A 20,323-nucleotide genomic window follows, 5' to 3' on the forward strand; every position below is an offset into this window, starting at 1 on the left:
CATGCTAGCCTATCAATCATTTAGAATTTTTAAAATTGTATTATGACTACCAATTTTTACTTTACTTTTGCACATGTTGAAAATTGTATGACCTTGTAGCACATAACCGAAGGGTATTAGCTTAGGATTTCTATGGATACTTTTGTTTGTGTGTTGTTTGACCATATGATTGTATGATAACAAGATATATGTTCATTGTTTTTATTGTTAAATAATGACCTGTATTTCCTATGGGACCCACAATGTGAATACCGTTTCAGTATTATCGGGAACGCGTAGTGGTTTTTCTCTGTTCGATAGAGTTTCTCCCACACGGTTGATGGTGTTGATGATTTATCCTACTTTGACTAGTTTTCGGTGTGGTAAATGCCGTTTATGATTTAAAATATTATTGTATGGTGATCTGAGAGGACCAAGGAGGGATTGTTACGTATTTTAAGAATCTAAGCTACCCACACATGGACCCAATGAAGCAGGACAAACATATAAGCCGTAAATACTATACATAGCCACAAGGGGAGCAAGACCTTATTGAAGGCTGCTCCACCACAGAAGGCATCACCTGAAGAAGCCGAAGCCATTACGTTACCCCGGCCACGCCCACTAGGCCACGCCCACTTGACGGTCTCTACCTGTGGACTAGAGGTAGAGAGCGGCAGAGATCAATCAAGGTAGACGGCGCAGAAAGCCACCCGGGCCTAAGCCCGGGGGGCTTGAAGTAGATCACGGTATTTTCCTCTCACACGCGTTAGATACAATTCCCTCCGTAGTCTCCATTTACCATACCGAAACATGCCGACTTTATAACAAATAAAGTGAGTTGAAGTGAAGCAACCCAGGATTGGACTACTTTCTTCAAGAATATGCAACAATATATTTACATAATATATAATATATAATAATAATAATAATAATATAAGATAATATATAAATATGAAATGAAATGAGGCATTTATATCCTGCTCATATGATTAGCAAGCCAACGCAAGGAAGGCAGCTAACCATGTCAGAGCGGCTGGCTGTGAAATGTGCACAAAAATGTGTAGACTTTCAAGTTGGTAAGAAACTGATATTACCGTGACATCATTATATTTATAAAGAAAAATGAAAATGGTTTTAGAACTGGTTATATAAATGATTCTTCAACATTCTCTTAAAACAGTCAGTATTATTAATGCATCTTATTTCTAGAGGTAGAGAGTTCCATGCAACTGGTGCGTAATTAGAGAATCTCCTGGCATCTACTTTCGTCTTTGCCGTTCTGGATATCTTCAGCTTGAAGTTGTCACCTGGTATCTTCGATCTGGTGTTGCAAGTGTCTGATGCTACCTCCATCTCAACAAGTTCTTTAAGGTAGCAAGGTGCATTACCATGAACTGTTTTGTGGGTCAGTAGACAGACCTTGAAGAAAATCCTCTGATCTATTGGGAGAATGTGGGATTTATTGTAGAAGGGAACCAGGTCAGTAGTTCTGTCTTGGATTTTATAGATGAAACGTACCGCCCCATTTAGGATGGACTTTAGCTTCTTTAATCTGGTCTTGGGTAGGTTCATGTAAAGAGAGTTACAGTAATCTATCTTAGATATGACTAATTGCTTCACCATCATGAACTTGATACTTTCGTCAAGATAGCGACCAATGGTTCTCAGGTTCATCATTGTCCAGCTGCATTTCTTCACACTGTTGATCTGTCTTTCCATGTTGAGGGTATAATTTGCACTCAGTTGGTAGAATTGTCGTGCTTCCAAACTGCAGGCTGACATTGAGTTCACATTGTTTGAGGACATGACTCTTGCCTAGCACCAACAGCTTGGTCTTTGATTCGTTGAGTTTCATGAAGTTGTTGACCATCCACACTTTTATTTCTGCAAGACATCTGTTGGTTCTGTCTTGAACATCTGTAAACTGAGATGCACGATTTGGATGAAACGAGATGTAAAGCTAAGAGTCATCTGCGTATAGTTGGATATCAAGTCCATATTTCCCTGCGATTTTCTGGGGGGCTTTGGTGTAAAGAATGAAAATAATCGGCCCCAGGAGTGATCCTTGGGGGACTCCAAACAAAAACTCCAAGAAGGATGAGAGCGTATCATCAATCTTTACACAGAAATATCTCTTCTCAAGGTAGGACTTTATCCACTGCAGGGCGCTTCCGGTGACACCATAGTCATTCAGTAGCTTTTCCAGCAATACTGTGTGGTCGATGGTGTCAAACACTGCACTGAGGTCAAGCAGTACAACAATGACAACATTGCCAGCTCCAATCTCCCTGTTGATATCATCACACATTCTAACCAGCAGTGTTTCACAGCTGTGATTAGGGCGGTATCCAGATTGGACCTCTGAGTCGAGACTATGTCTTGAGAGATGGACGTTGAGTTGGTTCAGCACAATTTTCTCAAGAATCTTCGAAATAGCAGAAAGGTTGGAGACTGGTCGATAATTGCTAAGGATGTCAACATCAGCATTGTCCTTCTTCAGAGTTGGTTTGATGACTGCTTTCTTCATGTCAGATGGAAAGGTTCCGGTCTTTAACGAGGAGTTGATGATGTGGAGTAGAACAGGCGTCAGCTCTTTTACACAGTCTTTAAGAAGAAATGTTGGGATTGGATCCAGGCAACAAAACTTGTTGGACATCTTAGAGAGTAAGTCTTTGAGTTCATCAGCTGTTATCTCAGAGAAACTGTAGAATCTGCAGTCTTCATCAAGAGTAGGGTCTTTGTTGAGGGGTTGGTCTTTGTCAGTAGCAAAAGAGGGTTCCTCAGCTGCTGTAGGAGTTATACTCTTTTCCTTCTCTATACCATCCCGGATGGTAGTAACTTTGTCTGCGAAGAAATCTTTGAAATCTTCAGAAAGTTTAACGGGATCTTTGTAGTTTGGAAGGTCTTGAGCATCATTTCCAAGTAGTCTATTGAGCTTCTTGTAGAGTGTTTTAGAATCCCCTGAGGGGGATTTGAGAGAGGCATTGTGGTGAGCACATCTCTTGACATACTCGAAACAAGTGAACTCATCCCTAGCTCTAACATACTCCGATCTTGCCACACGCTGTTTCGGTCCTGGCGACTATAACATGAGGCAACTCCGATCTTACAAGGTCTTCTTCTTCTTTGCTCTTCCTCCAAGCACGTTCAGCCACTCTTCTTTTGCGCCTGAGAATGCAGAGTTCCAAGTCCAACCAGGGCATCGGGTTCTTCTTTATCTTCTTCTTGATGAAAGGGCAGTGCTTATCCATTAGCTGAGTCAGCACAGTGTTGTAGAGAATGACAGCATCGTCTGCTGGCATGTCTTCAGGGAAGTCCGCTAATTTTGAGTCAATTAGTTCTTCTTTGAATTGTTCTGCATCAATCATTTTAAAATTTCTGTAGGTCATAAACTTGTCTTTAGGGATCTTTGGCTTAATATCAGCATCAAAGAGTACAAGGAAGTGGTCAGATTTAGTCCTTGAGGGGCAGATCTTAAACAAGCTCAGTTTCCTTCTAAGGGCTTTGTTGGTAACTACAAGGTCCAGAGTTCCACCTTGGTCATGGGTTGGCTCAAGTGGAACGTGCTGGTACAGGTCGTGGTCTTCCAAGAGTTGGTAAAACTTCTTGGGGTAGTGTTCTTCGGGTCTTTCCATATGAAAGTTGAAATCCCCAGCGATGATAGGAGAACCAGGTTTCCCTGAGAGGTCTTTGAGATACTCATCAAATTCCTCTAGGAAAGCACACTCAGTGAAACAAGCTTTCTTGGTGTACGGAGGTCGATAGATGTTTACCAGTCTTACAGTATCTTGTTCAGAGTGCAAGAGTGACTCCATGACTTGAAAAGACTTGTACTTCGTGACTTTGCTGTTGGATTTTAACTGAACAGTATCCCGGTAAAGCATGGCTATTCCTCCACCACTCCTGTGTTTCCTCGGGTCCGATATGACATCCCATCCATAGTCTTTGATTTCCATCAGCTTGGCCTTGTTCCCATCTCGAAGGAAGGTCTCTTGCACAAAACAAACGTCACAGTCAACATCTTGAAGATGTTCTAGGACTCCTACTGTCTTGTTGACTAGAGATCGGACATTAAATGTTGCTATCCTTAAACTCGTCCGAGGCGTGCTTTGGCCTCTTTGATCCTCTGTATGTAGGAGTTTTTTGCCTGTTCACATCCGGCTGTCCTAGACATAATGGCTGCTCGCTCTCTTACAAACGAGGGACACAAATTGTCAGAGGCTTTGTGTGTTGCTGCTGAGTTCTTCTCGGAGGGATTTCTGCTCTTGCAACAGTTGGAGCACTTCATCTTCTTGATCTTGTTGTCTTTCTTGTTCATGCAGTCCCTTGAGGTGTGACTCCCCCCACAGTAGAAACATGTAGGGTCTTTGTCTTTGTCTTTACAGTACCTAGAGTTAGCCATGTGACCGAATTCTTGACAGTGATAGCACTGGATGACATGAAAACGGTCTGTAACATAGTGCTCACTGAGGTCAATGTTTACACAGTCTCCATTTTGCCTTATTGACTCCCGGGTTTCTGCACTGACTTGGATTACAGCGTATCTCTGCTTGTCATCAAAGAACACAACCTTGATGGATTTCATATTCTCGTTCTTCTCCAGGAGCTTCTCTTCAAGGGTCTCTTTGCTGATTATGTCAGTTGGAATATCCCGGATAGTTAGTTTGGGATCCAACTTCTTTCTGTCTTCAGATTTCGAGGAAACCTTGTACTTCAAGGAGAGGGCTTCTTTGGCTTCATCCAGGTGAGCTTTTGAAGCGAAGTTGAGGATTGCAGTTCCCCCAGATACTGAGGCCTTCTTCACCGGAACCTTTTTTAGGGTTCCTTTGACGTCCCTTTTCATCGCAATCCAATCTACATCCGTGATAGGCGCTGGATCCTCTTGGTCTCCACTGACCCCATCAACCATCCTTTCAACCGTGAGAGTATGTTTGACAGGGAGCTGTTTGTCTTCTTTGGTCTCTTTAGGGTTGCCCTGTCCTCTAGTAGGCAATGTAGCCATAGCTGCTTTCAATAAATCAGGTATTACATCATGGAGCTGCTTCTTTATTATCTCTTCAAAGTTGGGGAAATCCTGTGGTACAGAACTTGTGACATCTTTAGTATCTGCAATAGTTTTACAAAGGTTCAGAGCTCTCATGGAGAAAGCGAACAAATCCTTGATAGCTGTGAACATTAGAGCTCTGGAACTTGTGTTTTCCAGATCCTCCAGTTTCTCTGCTGTCTCAATAGTTTTCATATCTTTTGTCTTCAGGGATTTCCGGTTGATGTGGTCCAACTCATCTTTCATCTTTTTCCATTCTTCCATGGATACGGGACAGTCTGACACAAACCCGGAAGTGTTTACTTCTTTGTGAATCAGACGTCCGGGACGGTCCGTTTTAGTTCTCCAACAACCCTCGTGTTTACGGTGCTCCTTTCCACTTCACAAAGGCGACACGAGATCCCCCAAAAAACGACGTGACTGACTGAATCAACGGGGTGGCGGCGCTACTGAAACACACACGGCGGGAGGATTATTCTCAGAGGAATCGACGCGACGCGACGACAGACGACAGACGTATAAATATATATATATAAAGTCGTGTGTGTATAGCTTATACACATGACAGGACACGCATATCTTTTCAATTTTTATTCATTCAGAATATTTACATACTATTTGAAAATGAAAGAGGCTGGGATTTTGTTTTATATCATTTGTTTATATTGTTCAGTAGTATATGCCTAAATGAGGCCGTAGCACAGTTAACGGACGAGCAGAGGAATTGAGAAACGCCCATACATTTAATGATGGAGTCTCCGGCTTTCGTTTAGAAATGTCAACAATTTATTTGGGAAAATGTAACATTCAAAATTAATAAAAAAAACTTGATCAAGGAAATGTAGCATTCAACATCAATACAAGCTCCAGCTTGTGCCCGGTTTGTTTACATGATGTGGGCGCATCTGTCTGCGTCACACAAATACCCGGCGCATTTACTGACGCAAATGACGCTTAGAAATGTTCAGCGTAGTGTCCGAATTCTCGTTTGTTCGTTCCCTATATAGTGCACTAAATCATAAACACTATATCGGCCGATTTATCGGCATATCGGATTTTTAAATCACAAAATATTCGTATCGGTATCGGCCTTAAAAATCCTATATCGGTCGGGCTCTACCACTTACCGTTTAAATACGTCTCCTAACTCCCACTCAAATCTCCCCAAGTCCCCTCCACCACCACTAACCATTTAAAGACGTCTCCTACCTCCTCCCCGCAGCAGGGGGCGCTGAGGGGCTGATCGTTGTGTGCTACAACACTAAATGGGAAAGAAGAAGACAGCCATTGAACCACATGAGGAAATCGCACATACATATTGATCATCTCAAAACACGTTCAGTGAATGGAGAACTTTGTGTGTATTTTTGTCTTGTAAATGTATTTTATCCTGCCGATTGATACCAACTCAACATGTGCCAGGTCGACGAAGAATACAATGGTCTGCTGGAGAGCCCAGTGGCTTCCAGGTGAGCAGATTATCTCTGATATAATTGTATATATTCTATATAATATAAACTCTGTCTGACAGCGTCTGAATTTGTTTTCGTGTCTTTGTCTTTCAGCGCAACCAAAAAGTGTAATAAGTGCAAGGAGACCACAGCAGCGCTAGTCCTGAAGCCAGGAGAAAGCCTATGCAGGTAGGATACATGAGATTGTATACTGCATCACACAAACACATGGTATACTTTATACTACACGCACGCACGTACGTACACGCACACACATCGATATCATATGTGTTTGGTCCAAATCATATATGTCAAGAATTAAGATTAAAAAACTAAAATAACGTCGGTCATAATGGCTTAGATCAAGGCTGCAGATAGCCATAACCGTCCCAAAACCCAAAGCATCTTGGATGAGCCTTTTTGGTTTTATAATGGAATCAAGAGTGATAAGGGAGGCGTTATATTTTTCTAATGTGAGTTAGGTGGAGCAGAGGGACATAACATGACTGATAGGAATGGCCTCTCTGAACTTCACATGAGGTCTTCATGAGTTGTTTCTAGTCCCAGAAAACAAAATTATAATGGACTGTGGTCAAGCCATCCCCAAAAGGTTTTTACATCATTGTTCAGACATAGTCCTCGCAATGTAGAACTGTTAAACTTTGAAATTCTCTACAATGATTCAGTAAAAATGCTTGTGGGTAAGTGTATGGTCAGATATGTCCTGATCTCAAATATGTCTGATTTGCATTTTTATGTGCATTTCATATTTACCAACGAGTTAAAGCTATCTTGACAGCAGTTAAAATGTATTGCATTCCTCTTTTTTGCCCGAATACGGGCTTCACATTTCTGTCTTTTGATGATTTTAACCGTTCGTATCTAAATTGATCATACAAATAAATCGACACAAGCCATCAACATATTTGCATTAACATTTGAGGCACATTCTTAGTTTACCTTATGAAAATATCCAACATAAACAGAACCTAAACCTATTATCTGAGTTTTTTCATGTGCCGTTTGGCTATGTCAATCCTTTGTGAGCCTGTGCACCCAGCATTATAAAGTAAAACAGGATGAATACAAAGGACTTTATTTGAACCAACTATGAAAGTACTTGGTTTCTAGCAGGCCTACAGGAAATGTGTGGGGAATAAACACAAACAGAATCTCACTATAGAGGAGAAAAGCTGAAGCAGTCAGTGACTTCTCCCCGATCCCAACTGCATGTGCTGAAGCATCCGCAAGGGCATATTCCGTCACTTTAAGACTGCCGATTATGTACTGCACAACTTGGCTCCATTGATGTCCATTACGTTGGATGCATTGTATTAGATTCTGTTTTTTATAGCAATAGTACAATTATTGTGTTCAATATATATCAAATTATGTTTGTTTTTTTAGGGGCTGCTTCAAGGAACACTTTGTACACAAGTTCAGAGCGATGCTTGGCAAGAACAGGATCATCTTTCCCGGGGAAAAGGTAAGCTGTGTGTGTTTTAGTTCAAAATAATTAATACGATGTGTAGGCTAGATCAGACAGACTAGGTTAAGTGTGAGTCAAAGCTTTTAAATACAAGAAAAATTTATCTATCCAAATATAGTAGGTTGGACATTGGAAATCACAATAATTATAATTTGTATAATGTTCAAAATAATTTTCACCTCCAAGCAAAGAAAGAAACAAAAACGTCTGGTAGGATTCAATGTTTGATCCAACTGAATAAGCCTGACCTACACATAAAAATAGAATTTACCCACATGCAATATATAGACTAGAAGGCTATCAGCAGGGGATACTATAAATTATCATAACAAATATATTTTCCATTGAGAACACAATATCATATCGACAAGAAATAGCAAAGTATTTGACTTTTTTTTTATAATTGTAATACACTTCTGGGTTTCCCACAATTCCCACATTTTAGTAGTGGATGTAAGGCTGTACCCTAAAATTGTAATATTCCAACCATTCCCAGTCTACCCACATTTTTTGCAAACCAATTGTCGTTATTAACAATTATCAAACTATGAAGGCAAATTATTTAGCTTGCTTGATTGGATTAATTTTTTCTATGTGGAGACTTTGCCTAAACCTACCTCTTCTAAAACCTCTATCCTTGCTTTACCTCACTTTATTGGCTTGAAATATTGACCTAATATTAGGTATAATATGTTTTGCTAAGGTCCAATAATACTACACGACTACCAAATGATTATATATTCGGTGGTATTCACTCCACAACCGGTGTCCTGGTGATGTATAGTTAATTGAGAAAATACGTATGAACTACACCTCCCAAGAATATCTTTCACGGAATAAGAGGTAGGTCCTTCCCTTATAAATTAATATGAACCTGCCCCCGACATAAATGTCAAGTTTTAGTCTGGTCATTCTTGTCTTGGCTAGTAGCAGAGAACATTATAGTGACTGTAGTAAACATTAACAATTTTTACTTCAATGAAAACAATATTCTACATGAGGTAGTGTGATTATTCAATAGAATGAGATTAACAAACTTTGTTTTTTACTAAATTTCAAGTCAAAAGAAAAGCAGTGCGTACACATTCTGAAGCTCAGCTTGAAGAGATGCATAAATACGGTACTTGGAAAGCAGATATAATGTTTTCTGGGAGTTACTTATTGTTGCAGGTCGGTTCTCCTCTGCTTCTCCCTGGTACTATATGAGATATAACACTTATGACTAAATATTTCCTATCAACTGAGACTCTGCTATTCCTGAAGGACTTTTAGCTCAGAGGGGGATTAGTTTAGCTTAAAGTATTACAAATGGATATGGGGATAATAATAAGACAGTGCTCTTATCAATAAGTTAAATGCGCCCCCTGGTTTAATTCTTCACTGATGTTGAAGCGGGAGCTCTCGCCAACCTCCTGAAATAGTGGTCAGAGTGTCAGTACTTCTGGGGGCTTTGCTAAATCTATTGTTTTTGTACCTTTTGTGAACTGTTTTGTAACAACACTTGCATAAGGGGTCCTGCTGTTTTCTTTTTCAGTCTTAGCCGTTAGTTTCTATTTGCCAAATACACCGATGTTCCCATGGCCATATTTAACTGTTGATTTTGACAGTTTCTGACATTTAAATGTTGGACTTATTTGTCCTTGTTTCATTTTTTAACTCTTGCAATATTCTACCCTTCGGTGGTGCTGTGTCATTCCAACGTCTTAACATTTCAAGACCTCCATTTTCCAGGTGCTTCTGGCTGTGTCTGGAGGTTCCTCATCCTGTGCAATGCTCAATCAAGTTCAGGAGGTATAATCACATTCATCCGCTTTCATCCATATTAAACACTAATTTCAGGTTATATGTTGATTGATTCTTATTGAATATATAATATTGCATGCAATGGTATCAAGAAAATGGATTCTGAATTGCGACGGTTTTGTTTCCCTTTTATCAATGATGTTATTTCGGCAGGGTCTCGGTCAAAATGCTCACAAGAAGCTGAGATTCAAGCCTGGAATTGTTTACATTGATGGTAATTTGGTGTGAATGATTTGTTGTTCTTGAATATGGTGTACCAGTTTATTGTGCTGTCCCTGTAACATTGGCTGTGTCTTCTCTCCCAGAGGGCTGTCTGCTCGGCCAGTCAACAGAGAAAAGGCAGAAGACCATGGCACAAATCAACTCTTTGTTTAAAATGACCGGCTTTCCTCATCACATCATACCACTAGAAATGGTCAGTATTCCAAATAGTGTGGATTTAAATTATAATGGTAATTATAATGGTAATAATTATGATGGTCAATATGACAAAACAAAGAATGATTTGAGGGATTTGTTAGCCCCAGAGAAGAACATTTACATTTACATTTAGGGCATTTAGCAGACGCTAAATGCCCTAAATGTCGAAGAAGCTGTATCTTTTCTCGGGCTAACAAATCCCCTAAATCAGTGGTCCCCAACCTTTTTCAGCATCAAGGACCGGTATGATTCTCCAAAAAGTTTCGCGGACCGGGGGGGGGGGTGTTGGGTTATGTTGTATGCAATCTAACAACTGCATATAGGCTTATGGCATGTAAAAGAGTGACAGTATTGCGAAGTAAATTGAGTTTATTAAGTGTGCATGCATTTTGCATGAATTAAAGTCATGTCATAGCCTCGTTAAACTACGGCCCGGTTAGGAATGTCCTGCGGCCCGGTACCGGTCCGCGGCCCGGTGGTTGGGGACCGCTGCCCTAAATGATGGTTAATTTTGTCATTGACCATCTATACCAGGGGTGCCCAACCTTTTTTGACCCAAGATCTACTTTTCAAGTAGCCAACCTCCCGAGATCTACCAGCCTAGTGTCAACATTGCAAACATACCTTCAAGCGGGGGGGGGGTTGTATCGTGAACCTACGGACTTCAGTGGGGGTTTCATTCCGTCTGCGCACGGCACCTTCTCAACAATAATCAATAATCTTCCTCCCACTCAGGGTGAAAATGGTAGGTCTTAGCTCGTTTCCCCTCAGCCATGCCAACGTTTAGGAGTGCGTAACTACTGTTGACGGCTTTCAACTGCTGTTGACAGCGCATGGGCTACCGCGCGTATATGTCCCGCGCAATTTTTGTTTTATTTAAAAAAAACAAAAAACTTTTTTCTTCTTCACCCCTCGCGGTCGACTTGGGATCTGTCGGCGGTCTACTGGTAGACCGCGACCGACTGGTTGGGCACCCCTGATCTATACAATGACTCATCTTGCTTCTCCCATTCAAATGTTAATGGGAAATATGAGGAGAAAATTGTAAGTAGCTTTTTAATAGGCACATGTCAGAAAAACATTATGAATGCAGTCCATTTACCATTTTATGAATGCATGAATATCATGACTTTGTTGAGCCAACCAAAGAAATTAGTATGCCACTACAAGTCAGCACTATAGAATACAACAGAAGAGCAGTTGGCCTACATTATGTTGTTGTTTTTTATATAAAAAAGCAAATGGGCCCTCACGATGGATCCTTTGATTGACTGCTGCTCCACTTGGCTCTCTACTCTAATATATACAGGGTATATATTCTTGTCAGCCTGTGGTATATAAAGTTGACTAAAAAGAGAAATGAAAAATCATCTTTTGGAAATCGATATTAATGCCTTAATTAAACAAATGAGGAAAAATCCAACCTTTTAGGTCACCAATTTTCTTTGTGAATGAAAAATGTATCGTAAATAAATAAATGTTCCACATTAAATTACAGGGTGCATAAGTATAGGAATAGCTGTAAGTTAGCCTAATGATTTCCCAATGCAAATCAAACCAGCTAATAGGCTAACTAAAAAGAACCATGCCAACTCTAGGTATGGTGAAGGGTATGTGATGATGTGGTGCTATTTAAATTACGAAGGCCTAGGTGATTTTATCAGGATGCATAGTATCCTGGATCCATGAAATATATGGCCTTTAAAAATCTGTACATGCCAATCTGCCTGCCTCTATGGGAATTTAACATAGGGGTTCCTATACTTATGCACCCTGTATTTTAATGAAGAACGTTTATTTATTTACGATACATTATTCATTCACAAAGAAAATTGGTGACCTAAAGGTTGTGTTTTTCTTCATTTGTTTAATTAAGGCATTAAGATACATTTAGAAAAGATGATTTTTTTTATTCCTATTTTTAGTCAACTTTAGCATGGGTGCATAAACTTATTCTTACCAATGTACGTCCTTGTCTTCTTCAGGTCCTTAACCTTCCTCCTTCAGTATTGGAACCAGTGCATTTGGCAACGGATGACCCAGCTGGTAGTTATAAAGAGGCTGTGGATCACTTCATGCAGAGCAGTCCCGTCCACTCTGTGGACCCCCGAGTGGACCGGTCAGAGCTCAGTGCTCTGACTGATGGGACAAATCCTCAGCTCATTGCTGAGGCTCAAACTCAAACACTGCAGGAGTTGTTTTCCAGAGTGAAGACTCTTACAGCTAAAGAAGACCTGCTACACACATTAAGGTAACAACAAGTAATACCATTAATAACCATTTCATTTATTTATTTTGTTAGGTTCATTTTGATATTTGTTTAAATGCCTGGTGGTTTGCTAACGCCCCGTGCCCACTACCTCCGTCAGTTGTCCGTTGCCCATTGACTTTGAATGGGGACGGACGCGCAATGCATTGTGGATCCGTCCGTTCAGTTGGAGCGTTCGCCACCGTCAGAAAGTTGAAAAATGTTCAACTTTTTCGGCAGCGACGGTTCCGTCATCCAATCAGATCGCGTATGCAAATGTAAGCACTGTGACGCGACTCGGACTCTGACGATACTGGAAAGCGGGAAAGCGGGTCATCTTGCCTCGCAACAAGCAGGAAGAAGCGGGAAGAACCCGGCGAACCGATTTGATTGGCTGACGGATGCATCTGCAAAGACTACTCCCCCATCCGTCAGCCACGCCTTCCCACGTCCGTTGACTGACGGTGCAGTGGGCACGAGGCGTAAGACCCTAGGTTAATTGTTGACCTTATCCAGGTCACCTAATTATCTACATCCTCCATCGTTTTTGCTCAACTCATCCCCTCTCAGAGTATGGGCCAGTTGGGGCCAACCAATACAATCCATTCTATCCACCAGTTCAAGCCCCATAGACGTGTCTCTGTTCTGTCCAAAACAGACGCTTTGTATTTGCTTACTGGTGTTGGACTCAACAAAGATACCGCTATGCTAAGCATAGCTGCTTAACCTTGGAACATAAGTACACAGCGATAGGGGAAGAGTTGAAAAAATATCTTTGCTGATTTAAAACGTTGGCAATGTCTTGGAAAACAACCAAATCCTTCAATGAATAGTGAATCTGAAATTGGCATCTTATTGGCAATAATGTTTTGGCTTTTAATTAAAATGTAAAAAAAAAAAAACATATATAATTATAGCTTTTTTTTTTACTATGAAATTCCTGCAGTCTTCAACATTCCTTTCTCTTCCTTGTAACCCCTCCTAGACGGCACCTGCTTGTCTCAACGGCTCGTACTGAAGGTTACAGCAAACTGATGTTAGGCGAAAACTGTACCAGACTGGCTGTCAAACTCTTGGCTAATATAGCCCTGGGACGAGGAGCGCAGCTGGCTGTTGACACTGTAAGAGGAGGAAAAACCAAGTTCATTATACATTCCACTTTGAGTTGTTTGGCTGTTTGTAAGGCTGCTCAATTAATACAAATAAAAATGGTGTTGCATTTGGCGGTTGGCTTGTTGTGTTGTACAGGCTTTCTGTGATCCCAGATACGGGGACATCGTCGCAGTCAAACCGATGCGGGACTATACTGCCAAAGAAATCTCTTTGTACAACTACATGTGGAATGTGCCCTATGTCTTCATACCCAGCTTAGATACAAAGGTGAGATTGCAAAAATATAGCTATCTTAAGGAAGGAAATATATTTTTGTTGAAAGCATTTATTTCTGCATTTCAACTTACTTATTACAGACTGCGGACAAGTCAAGCATCCAGCGACTTACAGAAAGCTTTGTCGTGAAGCTCCAGGTGGACTTTCCTTCCACAGTCAGCACCATTTACAGGCAAGTATGGGGTAACGGCTCAGGAATGAGGTCTTTAACCGTTTTTGGTTAAAAAAAGTACTTGTAATTATTAGTTTAAAATATGATGTATTACAAATAGTAAAAGTAGAGTGAACCTTAAACCCTTGAGGAAGCAAAACCAAGGGGGTAAGATCCCTCGTCGTCACGGAGCCGGCTTTCTTGTTTCACTGTTGAAGGCGGGGCTACGCACGGAGAGTAGACCTCATAAGAAGAATTTGCATACTACGAATGTTTTAATTTTAATTTTTATATGATTGAAGTGACTTGCATGGAAGAATGAGTATACACCTGAGTGTGGGCTAAAAAAGCGATTAACTCTTTACGTGCAAAACTGCCAACATATTCTTTATTTTGCTGAACACTTGTTTTTTATCCCAACAAAAGCCTCGTAAGGAAAGTTCCTCTGCGTCTTTCTCCTAGTTCGCACCATCTTTCCCCGTATTCGTTTAATGCGACTGCATCACCTTCTCTCACATGATCAGCAGCTCGTGGATTTCACAGTCTCCCCGGCCAGAACTGCTCTATGGGGTCAGAACAGTCATTAATAATGAATGCACAGAGAAGGATTCACAAATGTATTTTGTGATTTATATCTTCTCTTCTCACAAATATGTTTCAATGCACACACAAATGGATATCGGTATGTATAAATGTAAAATAAATCCATAAACAAATAAGTTTCACAAATGTTTCTGAGCCAAACACAAATGTGTCTTTTTTTAAATAAATGCAATATAAATCAATAGATATATGAATTAAAAAAATATTTGCAATTTTCATCTAAAATGTATTTGGATTTTGTTACATTTATATACACACTGTTAAACTTGAATTAACAAGACGCTTTTCATTTGTGAACTTTGCTTTTGTGTGTGAACTGGTGTGGATTTTTGAGACTCTCCTGACGTGGCTGGATTCGCAAATGCATTTTTTTACACAAGGAATCAGATGCCTCCCTCGTTTTCAGCCAATCACATGACTACAGTCCCGACCTCTGAACAATAAGTCCAGCCTCCGAGCCTCCCGGTTCTCTCGGTCAAATGTCTGTGGGAAATAACCTGGGGTTTTTGAATGATCGTACATAACAATCTCTAGGTGGTGAAGAAGTAAAAGCTGCGTCACGTTTTGAACTGCACACTTTTCCCATCTAGTTTCGATTATTAATGCTACTTTTACGGCACCGACAAACTAAAAACCCAGTCACTGCAAGTGCTGTGGTTAGACTTTAGGGGCATCTAGTTCTGAGGTTGCAGATTGCGCTCAGTCTTGGCAGCAGTTGATTTGGATGTCCACATCCGAGAGAGGGTTAAGCTCTAGGACACTTAAAGTATAGGGCCATGGTGTGGCGCATTTCATTATAACATGGCTCATTATAACACTTATTCACAGCAACGAGGCCACAAAAACAGGATCCTTACTTTCTAGGGATTATGCACTTATTAAAACAACTTGTATTTATTACAGTTATGCCGGTTCTATTCTGCTAGATGCCTGGATTATTATTTATGCTTTTTGAATTTCAACTTCAGGACCGGTGAGAAGCTTCAAACTGCCAGTGTCACTGAAGACATAGAAAGGGCCCCTCTGAAGTGCCTCTTCTGTATGTGCACCTTGGATACGGCTCTGGGTGAGTACTTTATTGGATGCATTTTATTCTGGATGATGAAAAGCGCTCAAATGGCCCACAGCAAAGGTTGTTTTGCACAATTCTGTGTTTCCCTTCAGGCGTTCAGATTTTGAATTGATATTCTTTATATCATTTGTTGTTTCTATTTATTGTGTAAAATGAGATTGGCTTTATGGGATGACCTCTCATCTGGGTGAGGGCTGCCTTTCTCTGCAATACAAACCACACAGATCTGGAGCACCCAATATGAAGCATCATAAAGGCAGTACTTCAAGTTAATTGATTTGACATTAGACCTGGCTAAGATGTGCTTGGGCTTAGTCCCTTGGCGTGGGCAGTAGGTCATGACGGTCGCCTCCCCTGTCGGGTGAGGGGCCCTTTGAGGACGTTGGCGAACAGATCAGGGCCGAGCACATACATATTTTGGAGCAACGGGCGGTCCAGCTACCTCTTTGTCTCTTTTTGCCAGAGCATGTGTTAATAAGGTCAGACAACATGTTATTTTATTTTGTTTATTTAATATTTATTATACAGGAAAGTATTAAAAGTAACAAAGTTACAATTTATAACGGGCCTGTCTCAGTAAAATAGCTGCAGGTTCCTGTTCTGCAGCACATATAACATGTAACAGGGACAAGGCACATCACACGTCACATTTACATACAAAACATAACAGGGACATAGCACTACAGACATCAGTAGGACAATCATAGCAGACTGAGCACAGACAGTGATCTATATAAGTCAGTGTTTGCAAGTGTATGTGTTGAGTAACAGTTTATAAGCTTTTTTGAACTGTGTTGGATTGCCATTCCAGACTTTGGTGAAAGTATGGGTGAAGGACCTCTGCCCATAGCCGTTATTGTATGCGGGCACTGGGTGGAGGGCCATGGAGACTGATCTAGTGACTCTCAATTGGGGCATGTTATGCGTTGGTAAGAGGGAGATGAGTGTTTGTGAGGTGCTGTGTTGGAGTTGAAAATAAAATGTGATAGCATGACTGTAAATACAATTTTGAGGACAGCGTGTGATTGAGTGAGTGCAGTGCAGTGGTGTGTCCATTTTGGAAGATTGCTGTGGATCTTTAAATCTCGGTTGTATAGCCGTGCGATGGGTTCAGTTACTTCCTTGGTTTTGAGAGACCATATTGGTAAAAAGTAGGTTTTGGAACCAGTAGAGGATAGGTATGGTCTAATCTTGTTATATACATATAGTTTCTGATTTAACTTTTTAGTTAACTTGGAGGTGTGTTCACGGTAAGTGAGGAGTGAGTCAAGTAATACACCCAGATACACCCAGACAAGATTTTGATTTGAAAAGATGATGGGGCTGGTAAAGGACAGATGCTTTCTGGATGAGTGGAAATGCATGCATTCAGTTTTTGTAACATTAATGGTTAATTTATGTTATTTAACCACTTATGCAAAGATTGAAGATCAGATGACAGTTTGGAGTTTATGGCATCAGGGTTAGAGTCAGACAGAAAGAGCACAGTGTAATCAGCATACATTAGGCATTTAGAGTAGTTACACACTTGTGGGAGATCATTAATGTATAAAAGAAAAAGCAAAGGCCCAAGGATACTTCCTTGTGGAACACCCATGTCACACCCTAAGGGCTGTGATGTTGCATGGTCAATTTTGACCACTTGTGATTTGTCTGTGAAATGAGTGGAAATCGTATCTGAAACAGAGGCTGATAGGTTAAAAGAGTGAAGTTTGGATAATAAAATCAGGTGGTCTACTGTGTCAGACGCTTTACGAAAATCAATAAAAATTGCTCCAGTGGTCTGTCTTCTATTTAAAGAGTTTTGAATTTCCTCAGTGAAGAGTAGTAAAGCTGACGTGGTGGACCGCTTTGCACAGAAACCACGTTGGAGCAATAACCTGGTGTTTTTACACTTCAGTCTGCACTGTGAATTTGAAGTAATGTTCAGTTTTTGAATAAAGATGCGGCAATTCCAAATGTTTCTTTTTTTTATCCGATTCATCGATTAATCCAAAAAATAATCGACAGATTAATCGATTATTAAAATAATCGTTAGTTGCAGCCCTAATTGCATCATGTCAAAGTGTGAGTGAGCTCCCTGAACTGAGCGTCAGTTATTATTCTGGACCCTGAGGGAATAGGGGAAACTCTTTGAACTAACTAAGTTTCAAGTCCTGGGACTTCCCCTAGCCCTTATCAGGTATGACTCCCTTGGAGGTATGGCTACCTCTTGAGAGCTATTCCATCTTATGTAGCAACCGCTGTCTTATCGAATCCACCAGCTCTTAATGGTGTCTCCCTCATGGCATCGTTGTTCTAAGTCCTCAAGGTGCTATTGAAGAATGAAGGACTGCCAAAAATCACCAAATTATTAACCTTTTGCAATTTCCATTGCATTTCCTCATTTGACTTTGTAGGTGAGACCTCAGCTTTCCAGGCCACACTTATCTCTGAGCAGCTTTCCAATGTGGGGACAACTCCGATGCAGGGTATGGAGATGTGTGTGTGTGTGTGTGTGTGTGTGTGTGTGTGTGTGTGTGTGTGTGTGTGTGTGTGTGTGTGTGTGTGTGTGTGTGTGTGTGTGTGTGTGTGTGTGTGTGTGTGTGTGTGTGTGTGTGTGTGTGTGTAAACTTTGATTATTTTAATTCCAGCTTCCCTTAGACCCGACACTCAAACAAAATGTGGCGCTCCTTGTGATCAGCAAGATGGAGAAGAGCATTGTCAAGCACAGGCAGTTTGCTGCTCTCATAAGTAAGAAATATTGTGTTTTACTTGTACTTGGGAAATTGTTTGAATTTTTTATTTTTTCTAAATTGTACAGTAACACTTAAAATCGGTGTAGGTCGTTTGCTAATGCCCATTAACTGTGAATGAGCAGCCATGTTCCCAGGAAGCTCTTTCCCCTCCATGAAGTCTGCATTATATGTGCTTCTTGTTCCAGGGGAGGAGATTCTATGAATCTTGAAAGCTTACTGTGTTACAGTTGTCAACAGACTGTCAAAGATATGGTGAGGGATTAGTATTTTACTATTATCCATTATTATAATTAGATTTCTCATTCTCCATTATTATCATTCGATTTGTTTATGCATCATATATTTCAATTTTTTTTATTTACTTTCCTTCCTAGACATCAGTGGAGTTTCTTCCTCAATACATAATGTCTGAGGCCCAGAGGAGGAATAGAAGGTGAGAATTAAAAAAAAAAAAAAACGTATTGCATGAGATGATTAATTTACTGTTAGCCTCTGAATCCAAAACCATTACCGAAGACGATGTTTGACGTCATGAAGTGAGATTATGGGATTGGTTGTCGTCAACACTGCTGCCGGTGAAAATCGTGATGTGACTCAGGCAAAAATCATGTTAACGGACAAGTTCATGTATTTGTTAATGCAATTAACCGTTGTTCAGAAGAATTGCAAAAAGCAATTGAAGAACTGCCTGGCCAATGGAACTCTAGTTTGGGTCTAATGTGCATATGCAGTTTATAATACGGTGACTTTCCAAACAACAAAACAAGTCCTTGTTGAGATTTAAACTGTATTCCATTCATTTTAGAACAGGTTAGCCCTAACACTAACACTGATTTATGAACTCTGGATCTATTCTATTAATGAATTCGGCCAGCAGTATTCTCTGTGGGGAAGCGAGAGAGCGAATCAATGTGTTCACACAGCTCTACAAAGAAATAAGATTTTACTGTCCCAAGTAAAGTATGTGTTGGAAACACTGCATTAGCTTGGTGGCATGAACAACTTCTCAAAGTAGATGGGTTGGTATTGAAATCCCCTAAAACAAAAAGGCATGACGACGTTGACATGCTTCCAAATGTAGCCGGGTGTTGGTGTGAATAACACTGGATATAGCTGCAGTGTTTCCCCAAGCACTGTGTGGTTAAGGCGACCGCCTTAACAACAATAGGGCCCCGCCTTGACTACCAATGTATAAAAAAAAAATATCGTCAAAGCCCCCTTCCTTGTGTTTCAACCACATGCTACCTACAATGAGTTGTTCCCCATATCTGATAATTCTGTTGTAAGTATGTTCATTTCTGTGTGTGTTTCTAATAATCATCCGTACGTTTCTTATTTCTGTTGCTTTCGTTTTTTTCCTTTTGTAGATCTCAGATTAGACATGAGATCAGCGAGTTCCTGCTGACTGAAGACGGAGACTCCCCAAGCATCAAAGCTGATTCTTAATCCCTGGAGTGGCATACCTGAATGGGAACAAAACAAAAAAAAAATGTTTTGGTCACTTTGTTATTGTCATTTAGTATACATTTAGAAATGACTGATCTTCCTTTGTATTTCAATCTATCTACTATTAAGATTAATCTTGTATTGATATTTGTTTCTTTGTGAACAATAAAGCTTATATTTTCACTCACTATTGTGTCTAAAGGCATTAAATCCTGTATAACCTAAAGATGAAGTATGTCAGGGATGGTTGGATAACTTTAACTGTTGAGGGCTGTTGGTTCCTTCAGTAGATCGAGGGTTCAGCCTTCTCCGTACCCGTTGGCTTATAATGATCAGATTGCCTCAGCCTCTTGAGGGGAAAGGGCAAAGAGCTCTAGATGCTGCTGATGTTGGCCTTTCTCTCCCTCCAGGTGTGTCTTAATTCACAGTCCAATGCTCTGAGAATGGAAGAGACCAAATTAATATATATAATTGAAAATAAAATGGC

The 20,323-nt window shown here is 40.5% G+C and overlaps 1 protein-coding gene across 1 annotated transcript; it reads left to right on the top strand.

Moving 5' to 3' along the window:
* The first annotated feature begins 6,261 nt into the window (after positions 1 to 6,261).
* ctu2 (cytosolic thiouridylase subunit 2 homolog (S. pombe)) lies at positions 6,262 to 20,043 on the top strand. The gene is made up of 16 exons (XM_056609560.1): positions 6,262 to 6,495; positions 6,592 to 6,666; positions 7,885 to 7,963; positions 9,698 to 9,757; positions 9,923 to 9,983; positions 10,075 to 10,184; positions 12,175 to 12,440; positions 13,423 to 13,558; positions 13,686 to 13,817; positions 13,907 to 13,998; positions 15,549 to 15,646; positions 18,052 to 18,123; positions 18,286 to 18,385; positions 18,576 to 18,642; positions 18,765 to 18,823; positions 19,758 to 20,043. The coding sequence occupies exons 1-16, from the start codon at positions 6,440 to 6,442 to the stop codon at positions 19,834 to 19,836; spliced, it is 1,542 nt and encodes a 513-aa protein (XP_056465535.1). The 5' UTR covers positions 6,262 to 6,439; the 3' UTR covers positions 19,837 to 20,043.
* Positions 20,044 to 20,323: the final 280 nt, after the last annotated feature.

This window comes from Gadus chalcogrammus, chromosome 15 (genome assembly GCF_026213295.1).
Source record: "Gadus chalcogrammus isolate NIFS_2021 chromosome 15, NIFS_Gcha_1.0, whole genome shotgun sequence".
In the NCBI taxonomy this organism is placed as follows: domain Eukaryota; kingdom Metazoa; phylum Chordata; class Actinopteri; order Gadiformes; family Gadidae; genus Gadus; species Gadus chalcogrammus.

Excerpts from the sequence above, each read along its gene's own strand:
- ctu2 (XM_056609560.1), top strand. The coding sequence starts at position 6,440 with ATGTGCCAGGTCGACGAAGAATACAATGGTCTGCTGGAGAGCCCAGTG. Across the intron at positions 13,818-13,906 it reads TACCCAGCTTAGATACAAAG|ACTGCGGACAAGTCAAGCAT; the intron begins GTGAGATTGCAA and ends TACTTATTACAG. Across the intron at positions 18,386-18,575 it reads GCAGTTTGCTGCTCTCATAA|GGGAGGAGATTCTATGAATC; the intron begins GTAAGAAATATT and ends TTCTTGTTCCAG.